This window comes from Lissotriton helveticus, chromosome 1_1 (genome assembly GCF_964261635.1).
Source record: "Lissotriton helveticus chromosome 1_1, aLisHel1.1, whole genome shotgun sequence".
NCBI lineage: Eukaryota > Metazoa > Chordata > Amphibia > Caudata > Salamandridae > Lissotriton > Lissotriton helveticus.
The window spans coordinates 1,313,860,995-1,313,880,284 of record NC_136057.1 but is presented as its reverse complement, the minus strand read 5'-3'; the positions used below and the strand labels follow the sequence as shown (position 1 = coordinate 1,313,880,284).

The 19,290-nt window shown below is 46.6% G+C and overlaps 1 protein-coding gene across 2 annotated transcripts in view; it reads right to left on the bottom strand.

Moving 5' to 3' along the window:
* The window catches only part of TECR (trans-2,3-enoyl-CoA reductase), a 175,568-nt gene that overhangs the window by 2,965 nt on the left and 153,313 nt on the right, over positions 1-19,290 (bottom strand). For both annotated transcript variants that reach the window (XM_078681643.1, XM_078681633.1), the window contains 3 exons: positions 10,599-10,642; positions 9,864-9,921; positions 7,071-7,159 (listed from right to left, as the gene is read on the bottom strand). In XM_078681643.1, the coding sequence (XP_078537769.1) occupies positions 7,071-7,159; positions 9,864-9,921; positions 10,599-10,642 (191 nt within the window). The remainder of the gene's footprint in view (positions 1-7,070; positions 7,160-9,863; positions 9,922-10,598; positions 10,643-19,290) is intronic.

The following is a 19,290-nucleotide window of genomic DNA, read 5'->3' as shown; positions in this document are numbered from 1 at the left end:
AACAAACTAACAAAGGGGGAGATTTGCATTACTGGATATACGCGAATACTATTGGGGATGGACCAACCAATGGTTCACGAATAGGCGTTCTCCCGACAGGAGGAGCCATCTGTGAGGGACAACAAGCATGCACTGAGACTCTGGAGATAGCCCCACAGCCCTATACTGGGATAAACTGTCTGTGGAGCCTATCCATAAGAGATCAGTCCTCAAAGTGAATAAGAAATGAATAAATATTTGGAATGCAAGGGAATCCTGGCAATCGAAACACCCCTTTCAGACAGCGATGAGTTAGAGTTGGGAAAACTGAAGTTTCCTAAAATGGGACCACTTTGGAATCGACAAGCTAGGCAACTTCTGGAAAGAAGGAAGCCGTCAATACCAAATGTCAGATTTGCAAAACAACAGGATACATTCAAATCAGACACATGCACTGATGTGACCACAGAGGATTCTTTCCCCCCCTGGAGGATAGAGTCCTTTCTGAATCCCGCCCCAAAATTCCCGATGTACAGGAAAAGAGTTAATTATTGTCCCAAGTTCCACGGAAAAAGAAGAAGAAGAGGAACGAGAGCTAGAAAACTAGAGGATAACGATTGGGAAGAGGCTCATAGAGCACCTAGGAAAGTGGTAATTCGAGCAGGATTATAACTGCTATGTATTTGGAGAGACCATTGCATGTTGAGACATGCCAAAATACTAAGTAACCTAGTGTTCATTGTGGCAAGAAGAAACATCACCAGACAGGCAGGGCGCGATTATTTCCACCCAATCTTCATAGCTGGAAGCAAGAGACTGGTGCACGCAGGCTGAAAAGCAAACGTACTAAAAAGTGGCAGAATATGTCAATCATAGGTGCACTGTTGGTTATGAAGGAAAGGGGAACCTTTCCTGCTCTGAGAAAGTGTTCTGGCATTGTTGTGCTGCGTTAGGCAGGCGAGGGTTCACCAAAAAAACAGTCAATTGTGATACACTGTGTCTGGTGAAAACAAATCTGCAATTCTTTGGTGACATGATTTGCTCACTTGCAAATGGTAAAAAAAGACTCATGTTCCTTGCTTTAAGTAGAGGTTATCTCCACCTAAACGACAGAGCAGAGCGATGCCTCCATAACAAAGGGACAGACCAACCTCGAACTTATTAAGCCTGTTTCAACACACTCTTCATGAGTTTCTGGAATTCTTCCACACATTATATCTCCTAATTTGAAAGGAATATGCTAATATAGTCATGGGTTTTTATGTAGGAATTTGCTTTTGTGATCTAGTGTGACCAGCTTGCACACTGTTAACTATTGAGCTACGTATTTTCTGAAGCACCTTAGTGCTTTTTTCCATTTGTTGTCCTGATAATAACCCAGCCACTTTCAGAGATGGGGCTCAAAAATCAATACAAGGGGTTAAAAATACAATCAATGTTAAAAAGAATGTAAGTGACTGGACTTTAATATATACTGTTTAACAAGGCAATCAGACTGACAGCCCCTTTTACTGCATGTACATCAATTTCCCTTTACAAGTTTCACAGTGTAATCACCGGAGTACTTTGTTTGTGCCTATTAAATGCAATTTATCTTTGAAGATAAGACCATGACGAAGTTTAATGAGATTGTAGCTTTGATTTGTTCAGATTTGGGATTAATCATAAGTCCCTTATGTATTTTTTTTTTTTTTAAGATACCACTGTGAGCCATTAAGACTATAAGCCAACCATAGCTTGTTGGCTTGCTAGGAGATCCGCACAATAATGCTTGTCAAACGTGTCTGTGTGGGCGAACAGGCGGCTGCTTTGCAGAGGTCAGCTAGCAGGATGTTGCCTAAGAAAGCCATACTTGCTCCTTTCTTATGGGTGGAGTGTGACCTGGGTGAACAATTAGGACTCTTTTAGCCCTTGGTTTGTATACACTTTACTATTCATCTTGGTATGCCAGCCTTAGAGATGGCATGGTCCATGTGAAGCTGTGCAAAGGCCAGAAAGAGGTCAGACTTACGAGAAGACTTAGTCCTGTCGGTGTAATACATGAGAGCCCTTTAACATCTAGCTCCTGTAGAGCTCTTTCTCCTACGTAGTCTGGTTGTGGTAAAAAAAAAATTGGGAACGCTATGGTTTAGTTTAGGTATGATGATGAAACTTCTTTAGGTAGAAATATCAGATTGGGTCTGAGAACAAGTCTGTCTTTGTGAACCTAATGAAAGGCTTTAGTAAGGTGAGTGCTTGTAGACTACCAATGATTCGGATGTAATGGCCAGAAGGAAGGCCACCTTCAAGGAAAGGAACTGAAGGGGCATGAGGGTAAACGCTTAAAGGGTAGCTCCCTTGAGCCTTGTGAGGACAATGTTGAGGTTCCAAACTGGTGCAAAAGGAATTCTGGGAGGATTGACCCTTTTAAGTCCCTCCATGAACACTTCAACTATTGAAATCATAAACAGGAAGAATGTTCCCCTATTTGCATGTAAGCTGCAACGTCAGCAAAGTGTAGGCGAGATATGATTTCTGCAGATGTAAAAAATAGCAGAAAATGCCCTAGACTTTAGGTTTTAAGAGAGCCAGGTGTTTGGATATATAGCAATGGACAAAGTGTTTCTACTTTGTGGTCTATCAGGCCCTTGTAGTGAAGCTAAGTGCTTCTTGCAGAAGGGTAATACATTCTTGGGGGAGGTTTAAGTAACCACATTTTAAATCCGCAGGTGCCACATCGTTAAGTGGAGCTGACTGAGTTCTGGGTAACTGATCTTGCCTTGTCTCAGTTTGAGATGTTCGTGCCTTAGTGGCAGCTTCTCAAGGAGGCTGACAAAAATCTCCATAAGCATGGAGTACCAGGTTGCCGGGCCCATGTGGGAGCAACCACGATGAGTGTCAGGTGCATTTGTCTCATCTTCCTCACCATGCATGAAAGGAGTGAGAGAAGAGTAAAAGCGTAGTCAAAGAGCTCTAGTACAGGGCAGTGCACTATGGACCCAGATCTACAGTGCACTGTCCATGGAGATGGGACTTAGTTGCACTTATGATGAATACCAAGGGTTGGAGCAAGGAAATCGCTGCTTGAGTGTGGGTTAGGCAAAGCTGCCTCCCGTCACTCTTGGGAAGTCAATCATCCAGGTATGGGAAATGTGACTGGCCCCTTTCGGAGGCGACCATTACTAGGTACTTCATGAACACCCTTGGGACCGTAGTGAACACAAAAGGAAGTATTTTGAATTGCTAATGATGTCCTCTTACCACAAAATGAAGGTACCAGCGGGTGGCAGAGTGAAACACTATCATGTAATGACCATGTTGGGGCACAGGGATGACATCCTGAAGGATAGTCTTTTGGTATTTTGTATTTTTTTTATTTTATAGAGTTTTATATAGCGAGAACTTGACCCGAATCGGGTATCAGAGCGCTTTACATAGCACCAGTTGCATTACATGAGGACTCATTCATTTTTGTTAGGCACAGACGGGGAGATTAAGTGATTTGCCCAGAATCACGGGATGTTTAGCGTCATTGCCGAGACTCGAACCCAGTTCCCCAGATTCGAGGTCGACCGCCCTAGCCGTTAGGCCAACTCCTCTCCTCCCTTCATATAAAAATATTCAGGCAGGATGTATTTGTTGAGAGGCCCGACATCTAAGATAGGCATGACAAAGCCTTTTAGGGATGGGAACGTACAAACACTAGATACCTTGACCCTACTGATGTGGAGGCTCTCAATTAAGTCTTTCTGGAGAAGAGCATGTACCCATTCCTCGAGAAGGCAGAGTTGGTCTCTGCTGAGGACATGTGACCAGGTGGGGGGGGCAGAGGACGATGAGGCGAGTCACTGTTTGGAGGTAGAAGCTCCTTTCGTTTTGCCACTTCTGCCCTTGTCACAGTTATTATCCCAAGTGTGTGCCATGTTGTAAACCCTGCCCACTTTTTGGTGGACGGTTTGCCACCATCTCAGGTAGGACTGCGGCTGGTCTTGTAAAGAGGCCTTGGCTCCCCCGCTGGTTGTCACTTGCAAAAGGAGTCTTATAGCTAGAGTTTTCTGGGGCACCCACAAACTTCACAATATCAGTGTCCTTTATTTTTTTCTGCATCTCGTTAAACTGAGGGCGGACAAGATGCTCTCTATCAAACGGGACACTGAGAAGATGCTGCTGAGCTTTAGATTTGAACCTGTAGATATGAAGCCAAGCATGGTAACTCAGAAGAATGCTGGTGTTAATGCTTCTAGATAACGTGTCCACAGCTTAAAGTGCACAATGAATTTCGGTGTCCGAGATGATCTTGCCCTTGAGCACCATCTCCTTCACCCTCTTCCTGTACTCCTCTGAAAGATGTTTTACCAACTCCTGCATCTCCTCATACTGGGACCACTCTTAATGGGAAAGGAGCCAGACAGAATGCGTGGGTGACCCCAGCAGCTACCCACTTGCCCACTGTGCTGATTTTCTTGCTCTCCTTTCAGGAACCAACAGTCTGATAGTCATAATTAGGCCCTGGGTCTAAGGCCTGGCTGTATTGGTCAATGATGTCATAAGAACTGCCTGGTTATGAAAAGGTACATTGGGACCCCTCTAGTGACTCAGATGGAGGCGGAGGATTGAGTGGGGGTGGTAAAGAAGGCGGAGTTGGTGGTAGAGGCAAGGCAGGCAGAAGTGGACATAAGGTAAAGGACTAGTGCCTTTGTGTTTCATCTGCACCATTTATGAAGGGGCCTCAGAAGAGGATTCTCCTTCAAAGGTAAGCCTGGTCTTGGGAGGCGATACAAAAGGGGATGATGGACGGAGCGTTTGAGCAAATCAAACACTCACCCCCAGTCAACTGATCTGGGTTTAATCCATCACCATTCTTTAGCTCACTCAGCCACCCCAGTTCAGGCATGGCCATATGCAAATCGGTCAGACCCTGTGCCTCATGGGAACAGTCCAGCCCGAACTGCCAAGCCATGTCTTCCCTGGACCGGAAACAAGCATCCTGGGACCGGTTTCGGATTCATAATCCTCATCAGCCAGGCTATCTTGAATCCAGTGGCCAAGTGAGCAAGGGACTCACGTCTGTTCGCCATAAGTTGGCAGGGTATGCTCAGACGTGAGTCCCTTGCTCACTTTGCCACTGGATTCAAGCAAGCCTGGCTGAAGACGGCTGGAATGCCAGAAACCGCTCCTAGGAAGCTTGTTTCCGGTCCAGGGAAGGCATGGCTTGGCAGTTCGGGCTGGACTGTTCCCATGAGGCACAGGGTCAGACTGATTTGCATATGGCCATGTCTGAACTGGGGTAGCAGAGTGGGCTAAAGAACGGTGATGGATTAAACCCAGATCTGTTGACATCACCACCCCCTTTTGTACCGCTTTGGTCTTGGGAGGCAGTATCTCGTATGACTTTGGCGGAGGTTGCTTCGCTGAGATCTTTCCGATGCAATTGGCTCCTCCTGATGTCTCTGCAAGATTGGCAACTCCTACTCCTTGGATCTGGCTCTCAAAAAAGCTTTTGGGGTCGACAGGGCATTCAGTGTTGACTGAATTTTCAGCGCCGGCTTTGGTGGTGCTTTCTGTATTTGCTGCGTGCAGGAGCAAAAATGCTTGACACCCATGGAACTGTAGGGCTCAACACCCCTGCGTGGAGCTTGGTTGACTTACAGCCTTTTTTGGTGCTGACTGGAGCTGGCATGAGCCTCGGAGAGGACAGTCTTTTGCATCCGTGCTAGATGCAGACTCCCTTGGGAGCATGTTCTGCCTCTGCATGGGAATATTTCTGTGTCCATGGTTTGGTGGTGTTAGTCTCGGAGCCAGGCGACGTACTTGCACTCTGGGCATGGTCTTTGTTCCAGGCTTGGCATAGGCTTGATGTTCTTCTCTTCCTGGTGTCTCATGTGTTTGTCTTAGTCTCTGGGCTGGACTGCCAGGATTCTTGATGGGTTGGTCTCCTAGAATTCTTTGGCGCCAAAAGGTACTCCAAAGATTTTCAAGGTTTCTGGATATGTTGTAAAATTGTCAAGGCGCAGACTAGGTTTCTGATGCGTCAGTGTTGAAATCAATCAGTCTGGTTCCAAAAACCTGTTGAAAACATGATGAACTCTGAGCCGTTTTGGTACAATTCAAACCAGGTGGCAGAAAAAAAAAAACACACCCTAAGATGGAATTGGTGCCCATTTGCATTGCCAACTGAAGAGGTGCACCACATTTCCTGACTCGAACAAGTTCTTCAAAGAAAAATAACTTGCAAACGCCCAAGCCCAAACTCTAAATAGCAGGTGTATGTCGAGCATATGTATCTGCAGCCACACATGCTTTGAATAAGATATTACTTATGCATTTGTCAGGCATACATTTTCAACCAATTCCAGTGTGAAGAGGAATAGAGGAGTAGCTAGTGAATACCCATGAACACATACGTTTGCAAGTGTGCAAAGAGTCAGAGGACATTCCAGTCCGGTAACTACCAGTTCCTGACAACTTCGGCACCTGTTTGTAAATTTGCAGAACGATAGCAAAATTGATAAATGGAGACTTTTTATAATCCAAATTCAGATATAATATGAGCCCCGACATAATCAGAGAAGCTATTATAAGAGGGGAGTTATGAGAAGGCTACCAAAATGTGTCAGCTTACTGCATGTCATCTAAAAGGAAAATATTTTTATTTTTAACAGCACTCGTAAATTTCAGAAGAATTTTGCCTCTTGAACAAATAAAGATATTTTGTAAAATTTCACACAGCTATGTATGGGACTCAAACTGCACAACAGTGCCAGTTTTCTACTTTCTTCTGACACCCACTACGGCTATAATACGGTCTTCTAGTACTGCCTTGCCCATCAATAAACACCTGCTCCTTTCCTAGTTATTCACAATAACGCTCCAGCTTTTTAATTTAGATCACGTGATTAGCTGAAACCTCATTGTCTCACAAAAACTGGAAGGAGCATATGGACGCAGTGCAAAAACGACACCATGAAGAGACTGCATGCAAAGGACACAATTATGCCAATGGCTGATCCCTAACCACATACATAAGACAAATGCTCTCCTCAAAAGTTGAACTTATGACACCTAAAACATTTTTCAAAGGTGCAGGAAACCAATGGAATCTGTTCTCTTACCTCGTATGTGTAATTCGGACAAGAAACGAGCAAGAAGAGCCAGGTGAAGGGGTTCTTGGTGGGGAACGGAATCTTCCTTGTCTTGGAACCTGAGGGAAAAATGAGCATTAAGTCATAGGCATGCAGTTAGCAACATCACTTCAGGGCTCTGCTGCCCTCCATCTAGGTTTGCACTATACAAGAACCACTCCATACATACATAAACATGCAAGACCCAGAGATGCCCGGAAACCTTAACCCAAGATCATATATCTATGTGTTAAGTGTTCTTACTTGAAGCAACTTCAGCTTAAAAAACACCCAAAAAAACACATAAGAGTAGAAACCTACATTCTCACGTATTTAAATGGTTTTGACGGATTACCACACCCATGTATTTTCACACTTTATATAATTCTAAGTATGATCAAACATTTAACAGCAAGGCAGCCCATCCCTCAACTGGGAAAAGCTGCCACTTACTGTTAGTGCTGAATTGCCGACCAAAATCTCAACATCCTTTTTACTACCAGAAAAATATTAGTCAGATCCTGTTCAGGGAGCCGCTGGTCAAACATTGGCTACTGGGTCCCAGGGATTAGTGCCCAGTACAAGCCCTTCAGCACCCGACACTAAGTTTAAGCGATGGCAAGCAATCCTAGGTTTCTCAGAGAAGTAGTGTGGGAGTACATCAAGATCAGAAGCCATCACTTAGCAGCACAATAACGCAGTACCTCCTGCCATTTCCCATATTAATTGCACCCCTCCATAAACAAAATGTCCTACACTATGACCTAGCCTCCTTCCTTGCTCACAATGCTCTCCAAACATGGATTCAACTTCCCTATTCCCAGCCGACAAGGATGGACCACAACGCTCACTAAGCATGGACTCAACTTCCTAGCACTTGGTTGACGTGGCAATAACAGTATGCCCTTACCACACCCTCTCAACTGCATTGGTTATATACCTCTGCGCGCAGTCTTTTCTGTCCTTTTCTCCTGAATCTATATCGTCTCTTTGAAGTGTATAATTAATTTGTCAAATAATTCAAATCGAAAAAGGTGCATTACCATGCAGAAACACAGCCAGACCCCACTCTTTTCTTTGTGCTTAAGTTGGCGACCATCAGAGCTTGTGTCATTCCAGACTCACAGCCAATGGATGCTCTTGACCGAACAGACAGTTACTTCACCAGCTAGACTTAAGGGTTTTGGATTACAAATCTACACATCTAAATGGAATCCAAAGCTCCAAGATGAGCCAATGACAGAGTTTCAACAGTAGAAGAATGATGCAGGCACTTCAGAGGGTGGGATAGGATGTATTTATGGGTTCCAGCCAAGCACCACTCTTAGACAACCTCACTTGGCCAATGCAAAATCCTAGCCCATTTGGGAGGAATGTTGATCTGCATATATTTTCATGTACCACTCTCACCAAACCTCAAGCATGGGATTTACTGTCATTTAACAGTCCTGATGAGAGCACTTAAATAACCTAAGCTCAGAAGCTTGAAAGTGGGTCGTGGCTCCACCAACCCCAGACTCTGCCATACTTCTATATCCTGCAATTCGTGTCCATTGTCCATTTTCCCACCCTGCGCCGTGGACCTGTGTAACACCACCTCTGGAATAACCTACTAGTTTCCCTAGTTACTTTTATTTATAAAAATAAAAATAAAGATTTTGCTTTTCCACCCCATTCCTGTGAAGTAGCTGTCCTGAAGGTGTGAAATACTACAATTCGTGCAGCTCCTCTCATTTGGTTTAAGAGCCCTATAGCCAATGCCATATGTGAACCTCATCAGGCAGTAGAAGGGACTAGATGTGGCTTTATAAATGGGATACATTTTCATTAGAAAACACAAAGGCGCTCCTTGAATAGCTCAACAAAAGGAAAAGACTACTTTGCTCCCCAGTGCTCCCAAAGGTCTCTTTTAAACCCAATCTATGCTGTCAAGTCGTACGCTCTATGAAACCACTCTTTGCTTGCTTTGAGGCCATACTGTTGTTATCTGTGTACCAGGATGTAGCAGGGTCAGGAACCTAGCAGTAGTCATTTAAAAAAGTGAGATACTCAATACGTGCTTCTTGATTTTTTTGGTACGCATCTAATTATTATAAAGCTTTTTACCGTTTGCGAACGGTAAAAAGCCTTTTGAGATGTATCATCTAAAAAGGCATTCGCAAAATAGGGAATTACAATGACTCATTTTGCGAATGCATTTAGGGAATCGCAATTTGCAATTCCTTAAATGCAATGTTGGAAGCAAAAAAAAAAAAAAATTGCGACCTGGCTTTAAGGAATCGCAAATTACCACCAACTTCAAGTTCTAGGTGCCAGGTGGCGTACATACATGCCCTTATGGCATGTATGTGCGGGACATGTGCACACATGCATATTTCAGGGGTGCAACAGGGTGTCCATTTGGCCCCCTTGAAATTACATGCGCAATTTGCGAGTACCTATTGGGAACTCGCAAATTGCGCATGCAATTCCCATTCATTCCTTATTTGCGACTCGCAATTTGCGAGTTGCAAATAAGGAATGGGCAGGAATCACAATTTTATTTGCGAAACCTACATAATTGCATTTTGTGAGTCCAGAATAGCAAATCGGTAAAATTCGCTATTAAGGCCTCGCAAAATACAATGTTGCTACATCTGGCCCAATGTTACGTATGCCTGTCACTTCTTAATTGCCTTCTATTCTGCTGATCAGCGAGAAATGACTTAGTGCAGAAGTCTCTTTTTCAACTGCGTCAATACCAAAACTGTCATGAACAGTAGTATCTCCTATGGAGGAACTCACCAGCTGGACGTAGGTTCCGAAGGGCAATGTGAATGGAAAAATTTCCCAATTGGCAAATCTGTGGGGGAGAACATAGAAAACAAAATGACTGATGAAAATGCATCCTATCCCCACCGGGACCACTTACTGAAGACTGAAGTGCATAAATCCCCATCCCAGCAATGCAAATACCAAACACTATCAGTTAACCCGCATACTCACAGCTTTCACTTCCTATATTGACAAATCCCCCATGAGACAAGAAGTCCAGATACAGTTTCAAGTCAAAATATGAAGCTAAGAACACCTGGACCATCTCCCATCTATCAGTACTGGGCACATCCTTTCCACACAGCTCAGAACTAAATGAGCATTTCAAATCCAGAGCACCAGCTATGATGCATTTCTGCCCCCACAACCTTATTCAGATACCTTTGAATTACCGATCCAGACCATTTTGTGTTCTCCACCAACTCTACATCAACATCCTAAAATTGTATTTCAAGACAGTGATAGTGCTGAGCTTGACATAAACTCCATCATTTGTTCGTGTTTAACATTACTTAGTCCCAAATATATCCTTAATTCACATGTTCATTACGCAATGATGCCATGTGATATCTATAACTCAAGGACCCTTCATTCAAGATCGTCCACCATCGCTTCTAAACGGGTGGCATCTTGTGCAGAACTCACTCTCCCACCAAAAGCAATAATATCCATTCAAACTTCTTGATGCTCAAAACACGTTCTTACCAGGAATATAATAACTGCAATTTTGATCTGCTGCTCACCAAAAACTAAAAGGAAAAAAAAAACGCAGAAAAAAGCGTAAGATTTTCAGGAGGAACTTAAAGAAACTAATGAAAATGGGCACAGATACAGGTAAAGACGAATGGCTTATTAAAACAAGCATTTGCAATGCAACAGGTCTTACATTTTCAAGAGTTAGAGCTATTGGTATTGTAAATGACAATATGTTATTGATGTGTTTTGTAGTGGAGTAGATGTCTAAGGTTTGAAGTGGAATTATATGGATTGTATCGGAACGGTTAGTTGTGGTACTGGGTTAGTTCGGAGTTGCTGCTGAAGTGGGGCTGCACTAGTGCTGAGGTGAGGCTGCACTGGTGATGAGGATGAGAATGGCGATACCGAAGATAAATATTGCTTAAGTTTATCATAGTGTTTAGGAGCACTCAATGTTAATATAGCTTTTAGCCTACAGACCGAAAACATCGTCATGTTTCGTGGCTACTAGGGCCCAAGAGGAATATGTGTTTAAAGATCAGTTACACCCCACCACTCATTGGTAATAAAGCTGTATATTGAAATACACATAAAGGATATGAAATAAATAGTTTATTATTATAGAATGCAAGTGCTTTTTGCAGCATAAACGTGGCGAGCACATAGAGGTGTGTGAGGGTTGTGTGTACGGTGTGAGCTATGGGGGTAGTATATTCTTGAATATCAAGAAATTCCATAAGCAAACAAGATTATGTGGAGGAGTCCTAGTTTTCCATAATAACCATTGGCAAGAAGCCAGAGATGGAGTGCAGAAGTCACTAGGAAAAAAGCACTGGCAAAAATAACGTATTAACATTTAATGTGCTACAGCATCAAAACTGCTATTATGCATGTATATATTTAAATGCAATTGTAACTTAAAGACAGACTGTAAATTAAAGCCAGATCTATTGCAGCTGCAGTATATGCCCTTGTAGATATGTATGCGTGCAAACGTGTGTGTGGCATGCGCACAATATCTAAATGTATTACAACCTGCTGCGGTTACAAATCAAACAAGGAATTCCAACCCTAAACGGTTCAGAATGCTACCTACTAGGCATGCACTTCAGCGCCCCACATTGGGGTAGTAAGCGACATGTAAATGCTGCAATACAATACATTTGTGGTTTTTTTTTTTTTACATAAATACCAGGAAATACGTAGTAAAGCTGAGAGTGGGAGGTGAGGGAGGGGAAGGGAAGAAAAGAAGCACGCAGGTCAGAGTCTGGTGAGTAGGAGAAGGAGCGGATTGGTCTCAGGGTGGGAGAAAGGGGTTCAGGGAAGACATGCGAGTGGGATGAACAGTTAAAGTGATACAAATTCAGGTGCATGGTTGTGAAAATATTTGACATGTTGTCCTGTATTTGGCTTGGAAAAAGATTTGCGGCGTTCCTACTGAAAGGCAAATGCACATGCTTGCAATGGCGCCGACACCCCTCTTGCTGTCAGGCCTCGTGAGTGGGTGCTAGGGATTACCATGTAACATATCTGCTTACCTGCACAGTACCCTCGGGCTGTGGGTGGGCGAGGGTCTGCATCTAGGGCCGGACACAATAAGCAGGAAGAATCGAGACCTGTGGCATCTCTCTCCAGGCTCCCGGTGCCCGGCCTCAGTGGCACTGTCAGGTTGTGTGACACTTATACTGCGCCCAGATGTGGGGTTTGGCTCCGGCAGCTCGTGCACTCAGAGCCTCCATAATGAGCTGATGGCCCTTCTCATTAGCAGCTTCTCACATCCCCTATCCACCTGTCTTTGTGCTTTAATTGTCGAATGTGTAATTAAGGAACTCGTGAGACCGTCGAGGGAACTCAAGGCGATCAATATTACTTACACAGAACCAAATGCAAAGGCGGGGCCGACATCGCCCCGCCGCACTTATGGCGGGGCGCACCGGCCCACACTCGCCCCGGGTACCCTGGTGACCCGGAAGTGATTAGGCACTACCGGCTCACGAAGGGAACAAAGGCCAGGCCGGTTAGATCCGGCCTGGCCAGCGAAGGGTTAAAAGGCCGTGCAGCGTGGGAGTCGGCCTCTTGACTCCTGCGCGCCACGGCCTGCCCGTTCCAGCCTCTAGGAGGCTGTAATTAATTTTGTTTTTGTTCCCTGTTGCAGGTTCGATCAAACGACTTCGGGACGGTCTCTTCAGTGCAGAAGGAGCGGAACAACTGGAGGAGTGTCGCAGGACGGGGCCACGTGTGGAGGTCGAAAAGGAACGGGCGGCGCAGCTGGATCGGGGCGTCCGGCGCGGGAAGGGAGAATTGGGCTGAGCAGCGTCAATTTGGCATGGAGCCCGGGTGTGGGCATGGCGATGGGGCTAACAGGTGAGCTCATGGGCCGCTGGTGCCGTGTTTCTCGCTTCACGGGTGTTATAGCAACAAATGGCTAGGTGCTGTGGCTCAGTTGGTTAAAGCGCGTGTCTGGTAAACTGGGGATCCGGAGTTCGGATCTCAGCAGAGCCTTAGTTTTAACATAACGTTACAGCGAAATGTCTTTCCAGGCACACTGCAACAGTGCAGCTGCCTCGGCCCTGCACAGTGTATGTGAAAAACGGTGGTAAAACTGATGGTGTGTCGCGCTTGATGACTCCCTTGGCCAAGAGGACCATAACTTCCTGTTGGAGAAGCGCAAAGTGGTCCCTGGACATGAGGTGGAACTGAGGTGGCATGGCTGGGGGAAGGGGGGGGGGAGGGGTTAGACTCGAATGGAAGGGAGTAACCCCCTCCGGACGAGTTGCAGCACCCACTTGTCGGAAGTGACAGAACGCCAGTGGGGAAGGTGATTTCTAATCCTGCCGCCCACTGGCGTGGGGTGCAGCCCAAAGCTCGGACTAGGAAGGCTTTGAGGCAGATTCTGAGGGAGCGGAGGTGGACTGACCCGCACGCTGGCCCCCTGTGCCGCCACGGCAGCCTTCACGCCCACAGCCGCGCTGAGTTTGGTTCTGCGCAGGCTTCTGACTGAATAAAAGAGCAGGGGCGCCCCTTCCATGGCACGAAAGGAACGAAAGGTAGACGTGGCCGGGCGCATGGCGGAGAGACCCAAGGACTAGGCCGTAGCCCGAGAGTCCTTGAAACGCTCCAGCGCCCTGTCTGACTTATTGTCAAACAGGCGAGTACCATCAAAAGGCATGTCCATGAGGGTACTCTGGACATCCCCCGAAAACCTTGTGGACCGTAGCCAGGCATGGCGACGCAGGGCCACTGTTGTGGAGATCGCTCTCCCTAAAGAATCCACTGTGTCCAGGCCACACCGAATGGCAAACTTCGCGGCATCCATTCCCTCCACCCCAGCCTGGGAAAGTACAGCCCGAACCTCCTCCGGACACTGGGGCAGAGTCTGCGCCACTGTGTCCCACACAGCGTCAGATTAGCGGCCAAAAAAGGCATGCAGTGTTAACTGACCGCAGCCCCAAGCTGGCAGAGGAAAACAACCTCTTGCCAAACTGCTCCAGCTTTTCGATTCCTTATCCGGCGGGGCAGTAGGGAACGCACTTTGGGAAGTGGAGGCCTGAATGACCAGGCTCTCCGGAGTAGGATCATTTGTCAGAAAGGCAGAGTCACCCGGTGCCGGGCAATGACGCCTGGCCATGTTCTTATCCACAGGAAACCCTGTGGCTGGCCTAGACCGGGTGTCCATCAAAACATCCGTCAAGGTCTCGTTAAACGGGAGCAGACGTTCCATAGAACTTGCCGCAGGCTGAAGCACCTCAGTAAGGAGGTTGGTCTTGTGAGTGACAGTAGGCATGTCAAGGTCTAGGGCCTCAGCTGCTCTACAGAGCACCATAGTATACGTGGCGCCCTCCTCTATGAGTGCGGGAGGAGACATAAATCCAGGCTCAGAGGAGAGGTCAAGGCCGCCTGCGTCCTCGGAGTCTTCAACCCACTCATTTTCAGACTCGCACTGCTGTGCAAGAGGGTCTTCCAACCCCTCCCAGTCATCCCCCTCCTCCACAGCCCATGGTACGGGCGGCAGCAGCTGGGGAGGCACAGGGGAAAACAAGTGCTCCAACGGCGCCGATCCGGCTCCATGTCCCAATTAGGGTCCCAAGCCGGAGCAAAATTACCAGGAAATTCGGGCAAGGGCGGAGGTGGAACAAACGGAACCCACAGCGGCGCCGGGAATGGAGCCGCAGGGGGTGCCGGGGCCAGAGCAGCCGGCGGCGCCGACGGCAAGCAAGGGCCCTCCAAAGGGACCGTAGGGTCAGAAGGCGCGCCGGCGGGAGCCCAAGGCCTAAAAAGGCGGTCCATGGCAGCAAGAAACTCCTGCACCTGGGCCGGAGTCGCCGACGGAACCGGATAAGGTGGGTAGGCCGCGGGACTCCTAGGTTCCAATAGAGCCGCGGGGGATGAACCCCTGGCCCCCTCGTCCGCGTCTGGAGACAGACGGAGGGACGTCGGAGAGCGAACACGCTTCTTCAACTTTTTCTTGTGACGTCTCTTACCCGATTCAGAGGGTGTAGACTTAAACCCAGAGGAGAGATGGTGATGGCTCCGCAGTCGATACCTTGAGCGACCCCTGGACCTCAAACGGCGCGGAGACGACTTCTAGAAACATTCGGAACCGCCCCCGCAAAGCTTTCGGAGCCATGGCCAGACAGTCCGAACATACCCGGGAGTCATGGTCACGCTCCAGACAGAGACAAACGCCATGGGGGTCAGCCACCGACATCGTACGGAGACAGGCCCCGCAGGATTTAAACCCTGGCATCCCTAAGTGGCACCAGGAGTCAAGGACTCAAAAGAAGTAGAGACAAAAGTCCCAAAAAAGTTAGTCAAAAAGTGACTAGGGTACGTGATCTGCGCTTGCTAGCGCGGAAAAAGAAATAACGGACGTCAGCGCGCATGAGTGGCACCTAAGTAGTCTCCGTGACGTCATCCCGGTGCTTACGATGCCAGCGACGGACGCGGAGCCGCACGACGCCACCTACCGACACGCAGGGGTACTGCAGACGAAAAACTTTCAGGGTCCAGTCTGACGCCTGGGGATATTCTAAGGTAAGTAATCTATCACTAATGTGTCTCTTTCAGATACTTGGTATATAGAGTCAATGCCCCCTATCAGAGTAGGCGATCTTTCTCAGCACACCAGGAACAATGAACTGGTGACGTCACTGGAGTGAGATAGCTCCCACCCTGGTGCCTAGCCTTCAGTATGAGTCTTTTTTCTGTTCTCTCAGAGGCAGTGTCAAGTGAATGAAATCAACTGAAGCACTGCAGTGGTTTTAATTGGAAGCCTATGATCAGCCTTTAGAACGAGGAGGTGGGCGCGATTATTAAGGAATCTGCATGTAGATAACATGTATCCACCAAAAAGATCGTAAGGTTAAGTAAGAAACGTTTTCTTCTAAGCAATACATCTGCATTTCTTCAAAGAAGTGTGTATTTGTCACTCATAATCACGTTTCTCAGGCTGACAACCCACCTACTTTTCATGTAACGGTTGATAATGATCCATTGTTTGTAAACACAAATATGGTCATTAAATCTGCTGCAGTAATACAAGATAGCACTGATGATCAAGGGTTGTTGATAATGTATAGACCATTGTAATCAACTTGCATTTCTCAAAACTTACCAACTCTAATGTGAATATACTGACATATATATGATTAGGATAGTATTCAGTAAAAGTTATCACTTTTAAAAATATATCTCCTACGGCCTCTGTATTAGATGTTTGTAGAAGTATTATTTTAGCAGGCTCTACCATTCTAGCCTTTAGGTTTCTTCTGTCGATCTCCAGCTCCTATGGTGACAAAATCTATTACGTTTAAGCCCAGATCGGCTGCCCTGGAATTATCATCTAGCCCAGCAGTTCTTAACCTGTGGTCCAGGGACCCAAGGGGGTCCGCAATGCCAACTCAGGAAGCCCACAACTGCTTAGAAACTAATAATTTTAACAGATTATAAAAGTGTATAGAAATAAAGAAGCAAAACGTAAAAATGAATTTTTAAAACATTCTGTAAATGTGAATGAATTTGAAATGAGAGGCTAAAAAGAAAGCTGGTATTTTCAGATGTATTTGTGTGAGCAGTGGAAGTGCATCAAACAGAAGGAGTAGTTTCTTACCTGTAACTCCAGTTCTGTAGTAGGGGTATCTCTGTTATAGTCATAATCTAGTGAATAGTCCCGCCCATGTACGTGGACCCCGGAGCAATCAAAAATAATCTCTTAAACTGTCTTCATTGCAGTCCTGCATAGACACTTAAGACAAAATTAAAGACAATAATGCAGCCTGTACCTACAAGGCTACACTGTCCAGTACTTCAACTAGAAATGCCAAGGATATTACTAACACATTTAACACAATCTGTGAAGTTTCCCCCCTTAGAGAAACTTTCCTCCCCTCACTAAGTCCTTGAAATGATAGAGAGGAAGGGATGGACAGACAAGCCTCCATAGGCTGCCATTATGTGTCTGATAAAGGGATACCATGCCTTTAAGGAACTCTCTAGAGACCCTCGGTATCCCAGCATGCACAGCCCACTCCTTTTACTTTGTTCTTTTTGAAGGTGCATAAAGCAAGGCCTGTAGCATACATCACAGTACCATTTTCTCCACCGGGGAGGAGGGCGGGCACTTATGACTATAACAGAGATACCCCTACTACAGAACTGGAGTTACAGGTAAGAAACTACTCCTTCTGTAGTAGGGGATCTCTGTGTATAGTCATAATCTAGTGAATAGAATGGCAAGCCCATCCAAAAAACAACCCGGCGGTGGAGAATGAATATGCTACTTACCAGTATGCATCTGTTCTTGGCATGTAGGGCTTCTGACATTCATATCTATAGCATAGATCGCCGCCTAGTGTTGGGTCCGGATGATTGCACATTGTTGTCCTGGAAGAGTCTTCGAAGTATCACGAGATAGGTGGCTCCTCCCCTGGACTACAGTGCGCATGGGCATCGACTCCATCCCCAGATTGTTTTTAGCCATTGTGGCGAAGATGGAGTTTAACAGTGTGAGCGATGACCATGCTAAGAGTAAGTGTAAATTCTGCAGCCGCTACAGGCGCCGGGGAGGAGGGCGGGCGATATGAATGTCAGCAGCCCTACATGCCAAGAACAGATGCATACTGGTAAGTAGCATATTCAGTTCGAGGCATGTGGGCTGCTGAATTCATATCTATAGCATAGAATATATAGCAGTCCCTCCATTATCGGCGGCCACCTGTGCCAGCTGCAGATGTTTGAAAAGGTGTTTTTAGAACAGCCTGCCCTACAGCTGCTTGCTGCTTGGAGTGCACATCTACACAGTAGTGTTTAGGAAATGTGTGTGGGTAGACCATGTGGCTGCTCTACAAATGTCTTCCAGAGGGATATTACCAAGGAAAGCCATGGAGGCCCCCAACTTGCGGGTGGAGTGGGCTCTGGGGGGGGGGACTGTTAAAGTGCGCTTAGCTTTTTGATAGCAAATTTGAATACACTTCACGATCCACCTGGCTATACCTGCTTTGGAAATGGGGTTGCCTTTGTGTTGGGCAGAAAAGGCAACAAAGAGTTGTTTAGTCTTCCTAAAATCTTTGGTCCTATCGATGTAGTACATCAAAGCTCGTTTGACGTCAAGAGTGTGGAACATTCTTTCGGCCACTGTCTCAGGGTTTTGAAAGAACACAGGCAGTTCAATAGTCTGATTGACATGGAACTGTGAAACCACCTTAGGAAGAAATTTAGGGTTAGTGCGCAGCACCACCCTGTTTGAGTGAATTTGTATAAATGGCTCTTGTACGGTGAGCGCCTGGAGCTCACTAACACGTCGCAGTGACGTAGTGGCTATAAGGAAAGCCACTTTCCATGTTAAGAACTGGATCTCGCATGAATGTAGAGGCTCAAAAGGGGGACCCATCAGTCTGGTGAGGACCACATTAAGGTTCCATACAGGAGCTGGCGGGGTTCTGGGAGGAATGACCCGTTTCAGTCCTTCGAGAAAGGCTTTAATGGCAGGCACTCTGAAAACGGAGAGATGCTGCCTGTTCTGGAGATAAGCCGCTATGGCGGACAAGTGTATCCGAATGGAAGCATATGCCAGATTGCATTTGTAAAGATGTAACAAATAACAAATGATGTTGTGAGTAGATGCATCTAGCGGGTTGATGTTGTGTTCTGCACAGTAAATGACGAACCGCTTCCATTTTGCTGCATAGCATGCTCTGGTGGTGGGCCTTCTTGCCTCCCGTATGATATCCATGCAGTCAGGAGGCAAGTTAAGGTAGCCAAATTCTAAGACCTCAGGAGCCAAATCGCCAGGTTGAGCTGTTGCGGATCTGGGTGCTGAATGTCGCCATGGCTCTGCGTCAAAAGTCTGGGTGTGAGGTGCAGCCTTTGATGCGGTACCACGGAGAGTTCTAGAAACGTGGTGTACCATGGTTGGCGTGCCCACGTTGGAGCAACCAGGATGAGTGTCATCGAGTGTTGCTTTAGCTTTCTTGCCACCAGCGGTATTAGAGGTGCTGGGGGAAAAGCGTACGCAAATCTGCCTGACCAGTTCATCCATATCGCGTTGCCCTGCGACTGTGGGTGCGGGAACCTGGCAGCAAAGCTTTGGCATTTGGCGTTTTCCCTTGTGGCGAACAGGTCTATCTCTGGATGACCCCACTGCTGGAAGTACGGGCGGAGTACTGATGGATGTATCTCCCACTCGTGCATTTGGTGGCTGTAC